At 38.5% G+C, this 16,171-nt stretch overlaps 1 protein-coding gene across 21 annotated transcripts in view; it reads left to right on the top strand.

Moving 5' to 3' along the window:
• Window positions 1-16,171, top strand: part of CFAP92 (cilia and flagella associated protein 92 (putative)) — a 178,054-nt gene that overhangs the window by 130,955 nt on the left and 30,928 nt on the right. For 18 of the 21 annotated variants that reach the window (XR_011134541.1, XM_068907386.1, XM_068907387.1 and 15 more), the window contains 4 exons: window positions 8,795-8,955; window positions 11,009-11,164; window positions 13,691-13,875; window positions 14,321-15,216. Coding sequence is in view for 20 of the 21 variants with exons in the window: in XM_068907386.1 (XP_068763487.1) it covers window positions 8,795-8,955; window positions 11,009-11,164; window positions 13,691-13,875; window positions 14,321-15,216 (1,398 nt within the window). In the remaining variant the exon portion in view is untranslated. The remainder of the gene's footprint in view (window positions 1-8,794; window positions 8,956-11,008; window positions 11,165-13,690; window positions 13,876-14,320; window positions 15,217-16,171) is intronic. The other 3 variants (XM_068907397.1, XM_068907398.1, XM_068907399.1) reach the window with 1 other exon arrangement.

The following is a 16,171-nucleotide window of genomic DNA, read 5'->3' as shown; positions in this document are numbered from 1 at the left end:
CCTGTTCTGTTTTTGACACTTCTCAGTTCCTGCTTCATAGACTAAATTGACACTTCCTGTGCACGTACACCATCTTGTAGCCTTTGATAATTGGAACTGTTTCCTTCTGCTTTATATTTTTTATATGAAAGTAAATACTATGCGCTTGCATGATAACAAAATAGAAATGGGGTCTCTGAGGCTTTGTAACTTCAGTAGTTACTGGATCTGGTTGGGCCAGTGTAGCTTTTTGGATGGAATTTTATTTCTTAATGACTTATGGGAGGAGATTTGCAGAAAGAGCAAATGGTAGTTTGTGTTGTTGAAACTATTGGGATTTGTACTTCAAAAATTCCATTGATGACATCCCACTCTGTACTTTAAAAAGTGAATCATTGCTACTGTGTATTCCATGAATATGTCCTTTCTGCTCAAAGATGGGCAGCCATATTGTGCAAGAGTCAGTGCAGTCATTCGGGGCACTACCTTATCTTTGCACTTACTATGCATTTGATAAACATCATTACCTTATCGCTGAAGTGTAAGTGATATTTGCCCAATTTAAATCTTAAAATGTAGTTCTTTGTGCTACTGCTGTTCCCTTGCTTGTACTTGTACCCTTTTTATCCTGCCAGTAACAACACTCTGCTGAAAATGAACATGTGAAATCAGTGTTTTGTCAAATGAGGAGCACGTGTTTAGCCCTTTCGGAGACTTAACTGTCAGTACAGGTTAAGTGGAGTAGAAATCCTTTTTGGATAGAATATATTTTTGGGTTTACTAAAAAAAGAAAAAAATCATTAGTGGAAAGATACTTTAGAGTTATTACACCCCAGTGACGCTAGAACTATGTAGGAATATTTATTTATCAGAATATTAGTTCTTCTGGAAAATTGGTATCTTCAAGGTGAAGCTGAAACAGAAAAAAGGAATGATTATTTTGTGTAAATCACTGTTACTCTTTCATATGCCTGAACATTCTCATTCCCTCTATCTTAAGACTGTGATGATGTTTTTCCTAGCCTCACATTCAAAGAACTATTACTATCATGATCTTTCCTTGTGGGGTGACTAATGAGTTGTGTGACAAGCAGGCTACATGTTTACCATAAGATAAAATCTGAGAGTCAAAAGATAATGTTTCACCAATTTTAATATTGACAAAGTTTTGCTGCCCCTTTGCACATCTGGAAAAGAATGTCTTTTTCTAAAGAAGCAGCTTACTTCCCTCATTTTATGCCATTTATGTACTACAAGCAGGGAGTATGATAGTCACAGTGATTGTATGCTCTATTTCTTCTCTCAAATTGGTTCCAGCAGAATTCTCAGTGCTGCTGTAAATGCCCACATAAGGATTGACATCCTTTATGCCTCTTCACTCTGCAGTGGGGAGATTGCTGACAAATACAGCAATAAATTCTATGTTACCTCTGTGAACTCCACACTATGATTTCCTTCGTTTATTCCCAACACCTGGAGGTTCTTCTGTTTAGTAATGGTCTCCAGGGCTTGAGACTCTTTGCAAAGCAGTTAATTTTCTTTTATTGAGGCAAATGCTACTAGCTTATTGTTTCTAGTTTTAGCAGTTCCGATTTTCTGCTAGAGTGATGGTTTAGTTTTAAACCCACATGTAAACTTACTTAGATTTTTTTGTTGTCCAAGCAATTATTTTGACAATCTGTCATTCAGTATTTAAATAACCATATGGTAGCGCTTTGTACTTCTCTAACACATCCGCTTGAAAGACCTCAAAAAAGCTTTACTTTTAATATTAAATCACTTAGTATTGTGAAAACACACAAGAAACTTGTGCCTCCCCAAATCCCCTCCTGAAGTTATTTTTGAAATAACTTCACCTATTCTCAGAGTTATCAGGGAAATGCTTAGGTTAATCTGGGTAGTGAACTATAATTTCTAGTGTCACGAATATATAGTGAATACAACCATACGTCATAGCCGTGGTCTTGATTCATTGGTCACTGCGTGGACGCCTGTCTAATTTAAAATAGTGTTCATGAAACAGCTGAGGAACTTGGACCTCTGAAATAAACATTGCTGGGAGGAGGAGAGAATGGTTGAAAGATTTAATGCCAAGAATAAAGTGAAGATGATGCATGTATTAAAAACTTTTATGTTTCAGATCTGCCTGGGTGGATCTTCAAAGGTGGAAATTGTTAGTCTCCTTTCCTGTTAAAATTTGATGTTCTAATTAGTGTCACAATCTGCTTTCTTTTATCATGCAACTCTGTTGATGCACGAGTTGTGCAGGCGTAATCAAAAGTAGGACATGAAGTTGGCATGACTTGTTAATAGCAAGTAAGTGTTTCTCCTTGGTAGAAGAGAGAAAATATTATAGACTATTGTCTCCAGACTATCATATTTAATTTATAGGCCTATATTCAGCACAGGAAATCCTTAAAGTAAGCATTGTGAGAAGCTGAAGGGCAGTAGTCAGGGAGAGTCACTGTACTTTCTGATCAAAGAATGGCCAAGGTTGGAAGGGACTTCTGGAGATCATCTAGTCCAACCCCCCCGCTCAAGCAGCGTCCTCTAGAGCATATTTCCCAGGATTGCATCCAGACGGGTTTTGAATATCTCCAAGGATGGAGACTCCACTGCCTCTCTGGGAAACCTGTTCCAGAGCTCAGTCACCCTCACAGGAAAGAAGTTTATCCTCATGTTCAGGCGGAACTTCCTGTGGCTCAGTTTGTGCTCGTTGCCTCTTGTCCTGTCACTGGGCACCAGTGAGAAGAGTCTGGCTCCATCCTCTCGATACCCTCCCTTTAGATATTTGTATACATTGATGAGATCACCTCAGTCTTCTCTTCTCCAGGCTAAACAGGCCCAGCTCTCTCAGCCTTTCTTTATAGGAGAGATGCTTGCTCCAGTCCCCTAATCATCTTCATAGCCCTCTGCTGGACTCTCTCCAGTAGTGCCATGTCTCTCTTGTCCTGGGGAGCCCAGAATTGGACATCAGATGAGGCCTCCCCAGGGCTGAGGAGAGGGGGAGGATCACCGCCCTCGACCTGCTGGCAACACTCTGCCTCATGCACCCCAGGAGACCATTGGCCTTCTTGGTCACAAGGGCACACTGCTGGCTCATTGCTGGCTCATGCTTAACTTGTTGTCCACCAGCACTCCCCGGTCCTTCTCTGCAGAGCTGCTTTCCAGCAGGTCAACCCCCAGCCTATACTGGTGCCTGGGGTTATTCCTCCCTAGGTGCAGGACCCTGCATTTGACTTTGTTAAACTTCATGAGGTTCTTCTCTGCCCAGCTCTCCAGCCTGTCCAGGTGCTGCTGAAGGGTAGCACAGCCCTCTGGTGTGTCAGCCACTCCCCCCAGTTTTGTATCACCAGCAAACTTGCTGAGGACGCACTCTGTCCCTTTATGCAGGTCATTGATGAATAAGTTAAACAAGACTGGACCCAGGACTGACCCCTGGGGGACACCACTAGCTACAGGCCTCCAACTAGACTCTGGGCCACTGACCACAACCCTGTGGGCTCTACCATCCAGCTAGTTCTCAATCCACCTCACTGTCCACTCGTCCAACCCACACTTCCTGAGTTTACCTATGAGGATGTGATAGGAGACAGTGTCCAAAGCCTTGCTGAAGTCCAGGGAGACAACATCCACTGCTCTCCCCTCATCTACCCAGCCAGTCATTCCATCAGAGAAGGCTATCAGATTGGTCAAGCATGATTTCCCTTTGGTGAATCCGTGCTGACTACTCCTGATCACCTTCTTGTCCTCCAGATGCTTAGTGATGACCTTCAGGAGGAGCTGTTCCATCACCTTTCCAGGGCTGGAGGTGAGGCTGACAGGCCTGTAGTTTCCTGGCTCCTCCTTCTTGCCCTTTTGGAAGACTGGAGTGACATTGGCTTTCTTCCAGTCCTCAGGCACCTCTCCTGTTCTCCCTGACCTCTCCAAGATGATGGAGAGTGGCCTAGCGATAACATCTGCCAGGTCTCTCAGCACTCGTGGGTGCATCGCGTCAGGGCCCGTGGATTTGTGGATGTCTAGTTTGGACAAAAGATCTCTAACCTGATCCTCCTCCACCAAGGGAGAATCTTCCTTTCTCCAGCCTTCCTCTCTTGTCCCCAGGGTCTGGAATTCCTGAGGACTGGCCTTAGCAGTAAAGACGGAAGCAAAGAAGGCATTCAGTATCTCTGCCTTCTCTGTATCCTTCGTCACTAGGGCACCCACCCCATTCAGCAGTGGACCTACGTTTTCCCTCGTCTTCCTTTTGCTACTGATGTATTTGAAGAAGAACCCCTTCTTGTTGTCCTTGACATCCCTTGCCAGATTTAATTCCAACTGGGCCTTGGCCTTCCTCGTCGGATCCCTGCACACTCTGACAAGTGGCCTGTCCCCTTTTCCGTGTTCTATAGGCTTCCTTCTTCTGTTGGAGTTTTGCCAGGAGTTCCTTGCTCATCCATGCAGGTTTCCTGTCCACTTTACTGGGCTTCTTCCTCATAGGGATGCACTGTTCTTGAGCCTGGAGGAAGTGATGCTTGAATATTAACCAGCTCTCCTGGACCCCTCTTCCTTCTAGGGCCCTAACCTGTGGGATTCCTCCTGATCTTGTTATACTTTGACTCCCAAGCATATAATGCTGGTTGCAGTCAGAGATGACTAGATGACATGGAGTTCTTGTAGTCTTATGTTCTTAGCAATAAAAGGATTGTTAGAGTAATTAAAAACTTTAAAAAAAGTAAACAAATGTCATAATATATGTAGATTTTACATTACACAAAAAAGTAGACAGCATGCATCTGCTACATATATTGAACTACAGTTATTTCATTATTAAACATTGTAACTCTCAAAGCATCATCAAATGTCTTTATTTTCAAACTGCCATTATTATAAATCACACTTATGAAGCAATGACCAGTTTTTGTGACTACTGATGTAAAAATTAAAATAATTTTAGTTTTCCTCCATTCTGAAGATGGATCTCAGCTTTTTTTTGTCTTGTTAGATGACATAGTGGTTTTGGTGATTTGTAAAGCACATGAAGTGTGATAAGTGATTCTTATCTCTGAGATAAATTACTTGATAAAAGGCATCTATTTCGGGAGATATTATAATGAGTCAGATGAATTGCAGTTGCAGCATGCCAAAGGATTAGTTACTCTTTACTCTCTGCTCTGATCTCTTACCAGAGATGTGTTTTTAAAACCAAATCAACTAAAATATCCGAAGTATGCAATTTTACGAGAAGAAAACAAGTCCTTTTACCGCGTTGTTAATGTGATAGTCGCCGTTGACATCCGTGGTGGTTCCCTCCCCCCCACCCCAAACGAGAGGAGTGTGATAACGTATGGTTATCTTGCTGTTTCACTGTCATTGTCTAGTTATGTCTCACGGGTAGCTTTGCTAGAACTGCTTTCCAGAGTCCTGCTGACTGCTTCAGTTTTTGCATGACGCAATTACTGTTCAGCTGATACTGATACAAGGTGAGGATGGAAGTAAGCGTGCCAGCTAAGGGTAGAAGTCCAACTAGCCTGCCATTTTATCTTCTGTAGTTGCTGCTACAGATGTCTCTGTGGTGTTACTTCCCCTTGGCCTTAATTCAGCCTTAGATTGTGTGCTATGTCCCGTTTTTTACATCATACAGCCTATTTGTTTCTTGAATTTAATAATTCTTGTACTTGATGTCGTAAGTCATTGTTCTTCACTGATAACTGATCTCACCAACTATCAGTTAAATTTTTGACAGGAACATTACTGTTAAAAGAGGTTTCCAGAAAATCATGTCCATCTATCCTAATCAGTCAGGGAATGACAGAACTGATGGAGTACAGTTGTGCATATGCAGCTGTTCACTAGTAAAATTTTTTTTTTTTTGAAAGGAAAGGTCTATTTTATGTTACTGGGTGGTAGTGTCTAGGCAGTATGAAGTTTTTAGTTTGTTAATTTATCCTATTTATTTAGTTGGTGACTTTAACTGTAAAGTACTATAGCAGTAATAAAGCATACTTAATGGGTAGTAGCTTCTGTTCCTTCAGAAGACAACATGGAGATCTGTGCTTTAGCAGAGTTATTAGATGGGCATGTCTAATGTTTGACAGTAAATAATTTTCCTGAGGCAACAGAATTATCCCAACAACCTCCTGAGTCTCCAGAACTGTTTATATTTAAATGTTACTGTGTTTTGAATTTAAGATCCTATCCTGAGATTATTTGGTTTTGATCTTGCATGACTTAATCAAAATAGATAAATCTGAGTAGAGTTCTGTTTCTGAATGAATTTCTGTTCCACCTGTAGGAAGATCATTTAAGACTTCTATTATTATATCCTTATTAAACATTCAGGCTCTAAGTGATTTCATACTCAGACGTCTTTTTCTTCACACTTTATTTCAATTAATTTTAATTTGTAGCACTCTCCAGGGGGTATTATGTTGCATAAATCCTTGATCAAATCAGGAGCTCACCTCTAAAATGTCTCTGAATTCTTGAGCATCAGATGGCAAAATACAACTCAAAAATTACAGAAATGAAGAAATAATTCTTAAAATAGCTCCAGTCAAGCTAGTAAAATTGAAATCAAAGTGTTTTAACCTGCCACATTTATTTAAATCAACAGGAAGAAAATCTTTATTAAAATATGACTTTTAATCTTATTCTGTATTTGCATTGTTTCCACTAAAAAGATTGATTTTTGTTTTAATTGGTTTATAGTAGTAAAACAAGGTGATTTTCATCTAAATACAGCCTTTTCAATGAATGGATCGTTTCTATTAGTTATCTAAGAAAACAGAATTTAAAGAAAAGGAATTACATAGTTTATTACTCATCTGGATTCTTAAATACTTTATTTCTTGGGTTATAAAATGATGAATGCCATTTGAACTCATGCAAATCGTAAATTGTAGTTGGTGACAAGTTGCTTCTGAGAAAAAATCAGGATTAAATTAAAATATAAAACTAGCATATTTTAAAGTCACTTTAATGCAAAATGCGTTTTTATAAAAACAAATTGAATATACTATAGCAGAAGATCTATTAAATGAAGACCCTATTATATGTCGTTTTGCAGGTGTTTCTGGTCATTGTATTCCTCATTATTTCAGAATAAGGTTTTTATTTATTTATTTATTATTAAGGTTATTTATTTATTTATTTATTTTCCAGATTAAAAGAGGAAATTCATTCCTGCTTTTTTTCAGTTCTTTATTTCTTAACTTCAAATGAATGGCTTACCTGAAGTTGTGATAGAGATGTTAGCAACAAACATAACATGAAAGCTACATGAATGACTGGATACGTGAAAAGTAGACTGAAGTCTGAACTAAAATCAGATTGACTCAAGTTATAGCTGTCAAAAGTTTACTTTCGTTACTTCAACAGTCCGTATTCACTTTGTTGTTCAGTGAAATCGACTCAATTCTATAATTTGGTTTTCTTTAAAAATATTTTGCTGCTTGTTTATCAGTACATTTTTAAATGTAATTTATGAAACTACCTTTATTATAGTCATGTATAACTTCATTTTTAGAGGTTTTAGTGAAAATATCAACATTAAATGATGGACTTGATTATTTTTTCGTATTGATTCTGCAGTCAGGTTTGGAATGCATGTCACCCCTCTCTTCATGTACATTGTATTGTATATGTGAGGACCTTACCTATTTAAACATATTGTTTATTTTTGTTTTCTCTTCTTTTAAAATTTCTACCTACTTTATTCTAAAATGCATTTGTGGCAGTCTGGACTCATTATCAAAGAACTAATTGTGCATAGTATATTATTGATAGTAGGGTTATCTTTAAGGTGGCTTCAAAAATATTTTGATTGCAGATTTGCAACATGATTTTTATGAAACGGTATATTGTTGTTTTTATCATGGCAGCCGTAGGATATAACAGATATGCCTCTAACTTTTAAATTGTTGCAGCATAGATTGTCCGGTAATCACTGTATAGAAACAAATTAGTTAATGGAAGACAGTATCTTCACTTAGTAGAAAAATGATCAGTTTTTAAAATTTGTTTATTCATATGATTGTAGCACTTTGCTCCTGACATCTTAATAATATCTTTCATTTCTTTATTAAGTAGCAAATTAGAACAAATATTGAGAGAAAGGAGGAGGGGTTTATTTAAATAGGATGCTTTGCACATAAGTTAGTTGGGTAAATGCCATCAGGAAAAAATATTTGGAAGCAGTGTTGGCTAATCTGAAAGCAAGATTAGGAATGAAGACTTCTGACTATTATTTTTGAAATTTCCATTGGTTCCTCTGGCCGACATTGTATTTCCTTGCAACTACATGCAAAATTCTATCACCCAACTGTCACCCCCTTCCAAGAGAACTGAGCTTAGTACTTGTGAGGAATCTTTAGGGTTGAGCGTGTTCTTCACAAGCAAAACAATTTTACTGGGATGTGTTTTGTGCTAATGTCCTCCAAGTACAATATAACATTGTTCTGAAGTTGCCACAAAGAAATAATTTATTCAGAGATTTAAAATGCAGTGAGATCTTACGTGACCGCTTTAGATAGTGCATGCAGGGACCTGTAGTGTTCTGCAAATACATTGTGCTGGAGATGGGGAGCAGTGTGCAGGTTTTCATTTATTTAAATGAGCACCTAAGTATTCATGTTCACATCAGTTTAATAATTATACAAAAGTGAGGAGGGGATGCGGTATAAGATTATTTATTCTTCTGATACTAATCCAATATTTGAAATGGGAATTACTATGAAGTGGTTTTAAAAAGTGAAAATATATATATATCTGCAAATTTTTTTTTTGTTTTCCATATTTCATAAATAACTTCAAGTCTTTTTAATGTTTTCGGAAGCGTGCCTTTTGCGAATAACAGATTTCTGAATGAAGTCCAACTTGTGAAGCAGAAAGCGGTTGCTGATCCTCCAGGTGATACAACTTCAGAAAAACCTGAGAAGACAAAAGATGACTTGGGAAGTCTGACATATCAAGCAGACAAAACAGTTACCGCAAGTGGTGAGTTTTGGATGGAATTATAGATCAAATTTTAAAAGGTAGATAAGGAATTCGGTTTATGTATTATTTTTTATAAAGAGGTCAAAGTTATAAAGAGGTAAGAGTTAGGGGACTTGTGTTTTAGTCTCAGCTCTGCCATGAGCTTTCTGTGTTTCTTCAGTAGTTAATTGAACTGTGCGCCACAGTTTCCTTAGCCAGTAGTGTGAAGCAGGGATGATGATGGTCCTTTCCTACCACCTGAAGTGCTCTGAGGGTGAAAAAATGGCAAGGGACTTTTGTAAAACAGATACAAAAAGTAACGTTGGAGCTAAAACAACAATTCTCATTCTGAAATTGTCACACTGTTGTTGTTTCATAACACTTGCATCTCTCTTGCCACTAGAGGTGAGGTTTTGATCCATGGCTTACAGTCCATTTTATTTGCAGTGCTTATTCGTGCTGTAAAATGGAAAACCACAGCCCAGCTTTTTGCTTGTCATCCATAGCTTATGATTGGCTAAGTGCTTATGAAAGATGGGAAGAGACAGTAACCACTGCAACAATGGACGCTGCAGCATGTATTAAATCACCTGTCTTAAATAATACACTTGCCCAGCCAAAAACTAGCATGGCATCCTAAGGTTGCAGCATGCATCGGCCACAGTACGCATTGGGAAAAGTACATTTGTTCCACAGTAAGCATCACTGGGCATGAATGATAATATTCAGTTGTAGTATGGTTCTGTCAAAATAAGTTAGGGTACCAATAATGTCAATGAAAACTTTACTTGACAACTGTTTTCTGCCGCTATCCAGCGTGGCAAAATCCTGCTTTTGTGGAGTGAGCTTTGGAAGAGTAGTAAGAAAAGCACAGTAGAGCATGCAGCTAAATAGGGAGGCATTTCAGAGCCTTCCTCTATGCATACAGATGGTGGTGGGCAGCTCAGGTTACAGCACAAGGATCTGTTTGAAGAGCTTAACCTTGAACCACATCTACCTTGTTTATTTTGCAGCTCTGGCTAAGTCTTTCTTTCCCATGACTCTGAAGACCTGTGACTTACACGATCGGTTATACACATACATCTCTCAACCTTCCCCCCACTATTTCCTTCACAATTAAGGCAGTTGGAACTTTTCATTTACAGTCTTTGATGTTCTCCATGTGGGTTATTATTTTGCCTATGTTCAGAGTGGACTGTTCTTTCCCCAGTGTAATCTTTGTACCGCAAATATTTCTTGTCACGTTACTACTGTTGCTAAAAGAAAAAACTCAGGTAATAATATGTTGAATTCCTCGTTTCCTTCTATGTGCGTTTTAAATTTATGCTGACAACGTTCTGCCTTTTCTTTTATTACAGGCTGGACCAGTAGCACTAATATTTCTGCAGTTCTTTTTAAAGTTGCTTTGTTCACTTGCTACAGTTTTGCCAAATTAACTGTTTGTGTTGAAATACTTTGCTTGGTTAGTTCAGTGGTTGGGCAAAGCACCTGAACCTAGGATTTAAACGGATGAGGCTGGGGCTGGTTGGGCTTTTCAGGCTGGGTAAAGACTAGGTCTGGGGTAAAGGAATTTTGGGGAATGTAGACTCAGCAACTGAGTAAATTACAAAAATGAATGAGTTTATCTTCCTGGTGTCCTTGCGAGGAGAAGGAAGTACAATATTTCTGTTTTGTAGGTGTGAAGTTATAAAATACAGTTTTCTGGAAAAAATAGAAGACAGTCATATCACTAAAATATCATTGATGTCAGAACGCATATATGCAAAGGAACAATTGATAGCAAAGATAAATTTAATTTTGGTAATTCCATGAATTTTTAACTCTTGCTTTTGCAAATTTCTCTTCCTTATAAAGTAGAGATGCCATATGCAATAGGGCAGACTGTGCAATGAAGTCTTGAGCATACTGAAATATTTGCCTAAGTTTGTGTTAAAGCATATGGTTGACATCACCTTCTAAGGAAAACACTTGAGTTGTGCCACCTGCTGCAGTAGATTTTAAATTACGTATTTGATTAATTGTAGGAAAATGTTTCCTTCTTCCTACTCAGTCTAACCCCGCTCTCTGTTAATAGGTAGAAGAGCTTCTGGTCCAAAAAAAGTCATTGCTGCAGGCAACAAGAGACTGTTGAGCCATGTTAAACTGCCTAATGCCCAGACCATGCTCGTGGCTATGGCAAAGAAACATGGCAGTACTTCACTGCAGTTGGCTCTCATGCCTCTCCTCGCAGGTATTACTCTGTAAGAAATGGGCCGGGAGGGAGAGGTGTGCTGGTGTACTGCCTGTTTCTGAAGCACCCACACTCATGAGTCTGTCTAGTGGAATCTGTTTTGAAAGATCTCTAGGGAAATGTCCTGTTCTGTCTAAAAGCTGACTGGTTAAAATAGAAAATAGTTTGAGGTATTAGCTGAGATTTGGTTTTGATCTGGAGGAGGCTGACTTGTTTAGAGTTCTGGAAGTTCTTGTATCCTGTTTCATTCAGAATAGGTTGGAAGTGGGATATTGGTCAGAAGAAAGTGGGTAATTTCTGTGACTTCTCTGTGGCTAGAGAAGTCATTATTAATATATGTTGTTCCATATGTTGTTATTAATATACGTTGTTCCATTTTGCTGTATGGTGAGTTAAATCTCCCCTTTTATTCTGTGCATATAGACAGCAGTAGCAATAGGTTGTGGACAATGGAACTCAGCTGCTGAGCGTATATAAAGACGTGGCAAAGGAGCTTGCAGTGAAGGCAGTGCTGTGGCAATTACACTGTTCTCATAAAGGCTAGCTCAGGTGCATCTACATGAACTGAAGTCACACAGGGCTACAATATTTCGGGAGTTTTCCCTGGTGCTTACCTGCTGCTTATTTTTCTGTGCATGGCATCTAACTGGTTAATTCAGATCAGTTTCTTTTTATTTTAAGCCCACTGTAGCACTCCATCACTAAGAAATATGTTCTGATAGGAAGAAGTATTTTTGCGTTAGTTTCTAAGAGCAGTTCTTCCTCTGCTGGCTTTGCCATTAATTCCTTGTTAAGCTTGAAAGAATGGCTTGTGAGCCTCAAAAGTTCATCCGTTTTTGTTTGACTCTCTGTCTCTTATCTGCGCCCACTAACATTACTGTGTAGTTGTCCATGCTCCTTGCAACATGAGGATGGCAAATCCTGGAATAGAATTTGGGAGAAAATAGCGACGGTAGTTTAAGTTCCATTAGAAATGCAGGTTGTCAGCTGTCTCTGGGGTTGTGCTTGTTTCCTGCATGCAAATTGGCTGTTGGCTGAATTTTTTCCCATGTAAAAAAAAAAAAAAATCTGGTTTAGGGCTGAAACCTTAAACCAAAAATATATGCAGTCACTATTTAACTTCCGTGGTATCATCTTGTGAGCATCTTTGGCAGATAGTAACTTCTTACAGCGATATGCCCCTAGTTCTGTCCCCCGATACAGGAATAGACTTAAAGTTACAGGCTCACTTCTCCTTGTTACCGCCCATCTAGAGAAGTAACGTGTGAATACACTGTGATATTCTCAGACATTTCTGTAACAGGAGCATACTAATATCTTAGCATGATGTGCAAGTTTTTTTTAGTTGGAGCATTCTACAGAATCTACATTTGAGCCAAACTTTGTCATAGTTCCTGTCCCACCTTTGGCTCTATAGCTAGTAGTATATTGTAGTAGATGGATCAGTGATTTCCACTCTATAGCCTGTCCCTCATTCCTCAGAGTCAAAATACAAGGTAATTCTCAACATCTGAAAGCTACAGAAGTGGATATAGATGCAGTCATTCTACTCTCGTTTTGTCAGTCCACTATTTACTTTGCAACAGTCAGGTATTTCAGCACACAGAGGGGCTCGCAGAAAGTCTAACTCTTTTTTTTTTTCATGACAGCATTGTTAGGAAAGTGTTTTCACATACATTCAGCTCAGAGATAGTTAAAAATAGTCTTTTTTTATATTGCATTCGGATAGGATTTTGAACAAATTAATACAGTTCTGAACAGAGTTTTGGGAAGACGCATTCATAAAGAGCTGAAACATTCTAGGTGAGCAATGTGCAACTTTTTAAATAAGATTACACTTTACACTGTTTAGGTATACCTGTCAAATAGATAGGCTTTTTTTTTTTTTTGGCAATTCTCATAAAATATTCCACACTAATAGTTTTAGCACTTCCACAGTATTTGCAACTTGTGTTATATCCGTCAAATAAACGATGGCCTGAGAATTGCTTCTTTAAAAAATGTTTGGCATGATGTACTTGTGATTTAAGGTGGGCATGGTGGAAAAGTTAGGCCTAAATCTTCACAGGTTGCTAGGTGCAGCAACACTATTTAGCATTTGAACTTGACTTCTGATAGCAGAACCTTAACTGTTAAGTTATTAATACTTCTGGGACCAGGAAATGAAAGAAGAGGGAAAATTAAATCTGACATGTTGAAATGACGAATGATAAAGCCCATTAAATAGCAATTTTTTTAAGGTGTTAGCAAACCTTTAACAAAGGGTTTGATCATGATGAAAAAATCTCTGAACTGCTTTAATTTTTGTATTTGTGTGGACTGCATGTTTGCAGCTAGCCAAAGTGGGAGTCTTGACGCCGTTTCAGGACTTTTTTCCTCACCGTAGAAGATAATATTTAAAGCAGTTAAAATTATACTTTTGCTTCATTTTAATACAAATCCATTGGAGATTTTAACTGATTGAATCAATTACTGCTGCTTTGATGGAACTGCTTCTATAACTATTTATTCTTTTATGTTTAAAAGGGGAAAAGTCTGTGATCAGTCGTCTGGAAGAAAACAATCCTAAAGTTTTAGATGCCTATATGACTTTCACTGTGGAAACACCTCTTCTGTCTGAAAGACAAAGACATGAATTGAATCCACTGATTATAAAGATTCGTTCAGCTACCTGCCTCCCAAATACACCTGTACCAATAGAAGTGCTGCAGGTAACACATACCACAAGTTTCTTTCTGAAGAATTCCCCTTTTTACTTTGCTTAAAATACGAGTATGGTTTTAAGGAGAACTTTGCTTATTATATAGCAAGATTTATAGAATATGGCTAACATATTTCCTGCAAAAGAGACGTGGCCATATTAGTGGCTACGTATCATAGGCATTGACAGCAAAATAGCAGTCCTTGTGTTTTCCAAGGGTTGTAAGCAAAGCTGAGGTCTGGCAAAGGAAGGGGACAATAAATTCCTGAAACCAGGATCCACGCACATAAAATGGCCTCTTTGGTGCCTTGAAAAGACATAGTTTGTGCCTTGAAGTACACCCCCCATATCTTCTCTATTAGAAAAGCCTGTTGTTAACGTGAGAGTAGAAATTAAGAGGAAAAGAGAAAAGTTAATACTACAAATATCTGTTTCTTCTCATTTTTTTTCTTTAGAAATTGTGTGTTCCCACTTACTGTAAATACAAGTTTCACAGCTTTCCAGTTCATCAAACTCATGGACAAATCCATGGAACTCATGTCTACTTTAAGGATGTTAACGTGCTTCTAACAGGGACAATGAAACCCGAAGAATTAAAAGGGTATCTTAGAGGTCCGCCTATGGAGATTGAAGTTCATGACCGGGATAGAAACATGGCAAACAACACACAAAAGCCATGTTTGTTTGGGGAGGATCAAGCTGATGAGAAAGTGGGTGAGGTGAGCCTCCTTGCTTGCAAATCCACAATCTATAACTCATTTACAAAGAACAAGGCGTGGCATCCACATGGGATAGCTAAAGTCAGTCTAGCTGATTTATTATTGGGTAAAAAGTGCTTGAATATCAGTGTGCCCATTCATAGCTGCTCAGCTCCAAATGCAGCTGCCTGCAAGGAGGAGGAGAAGAATGAGAGAATAGTAGGGTCAGTGGATAGTTTCTCCCTACTACCTATGGGGCATTATCTAGAGTCAGACTCGATCTTGAAAGTAAGAGTGGAAATAGCTATCCCACTGGGACTGCAAGCAGAAACTGCTGATACTGAAGTCACAAATTACCCGTATGGCTGCATAATCTACATTTTTGACTACAATAATGCGTCATTATTACATGATTTGATGGAAGAGATCACAGAAATCAATGCTGAAGCCCTTCGGCTGGACTGTTACCCTGTAGAGTTAATCCAAATGGCTCTTGCTACATTAAAACTGAAAACCACACACAAACATCAGAAAGTTTCTGAGTTGGATATTGTAACTGGTTTCCATGTACTGGATGGAGCAATTCATCTCTTTGTCTTGGAGGGATTAAAAGACAAAGCAATCAAGAGACTCTGGGACAGACACTTTGAAAGGTAAGAGTTTGGTGTTTTTTGTTAGTTATTTCCGTAGACTGAGAGATTTTGATCTGACTTGTACCTCCCCCATCCCTTTCTGTACAAAGATATATGGCCACATACATAGTTGAAGCTTTGTATGCAGTTTTAGTGAATATGAGCCCCAGTGTCCAGGTTAAAGCCTGAGGAGCAGTCTTCTCGTCTTTATCACATACACCATATATCACCCATATAAAGTTAAAATGAGAAGGATGCCAATATGTACTTTCTTTGTTAAGCTAGTTTGTGAAAACAATGCTATAATCTGCTAATCCTAAATAATAATAATAAAAATAATAAAACCTCTACTTTTCCATGATTCTCCTGTTCATTCCTTTGCAAAGAGATGGTGCAAACCTCAATTGAATTTGAATGCTCAGGTCGGAGACTTAGTCTGAGGCCTCTAGTCATTGAGGGGAGTATTTCTTGTATATCATGCCATGCTAACAGAAGATAAAGGTGATAATAGGTTTCCGTTTAATTTCTAATGATTTGTGCAGAAACATATAGTGAATTATGGGTCATAATTTATTTCTCTGTAGCTATTCTAGAGTAACAAATCAATGTACATGCATGAAAAGAAGATAAGGTTTCATAAGGAAATGTTTTAATTTCAGGTTTTGTTGAGAGTAGCGGTAGTGGACGAGGAAAAAATATGTAAAATTATGTAAAGAGCCCTTGAAAACAGCTATCTTCTGTAGGCAGTCCTTCTGATTATCATAATAGTATAATGGTTTGTGGTTACAGGATCAAGAGTGTAATTATGAGAACTCTGAAACGCACTTGAATAGTAGAGAGGGCAAGGGGCATGATCAAAAAAATCCTTAAGTTCTGTTTTTCAAAGACATTTTAGCACATCAGATCTTGAGGATGTTTCTGCACAGTAAGAGCAGTACAGTTTAAAGAAACAGTATGAAAGACGCATGCCTTGCTA

This window comes from Struthio camelus, chromosome 14 (genome assembly GCF_040807025.1).
Source record: "Struthio camelus isolate bStrCam1 chromosome 14, bStrCam1.hap1, whole genome shotgun sequence".
Lineage (NCBI taxonomy): Eukaryota > Metazoa > Chordata > Aves > Struthioniformes > Struthionidae > Struthio > Struthio camelus.
Note: the sequence above shows the minus strand (reverse complement) of the source record. Positions and strands in the feature narration are given on the sequence as shown.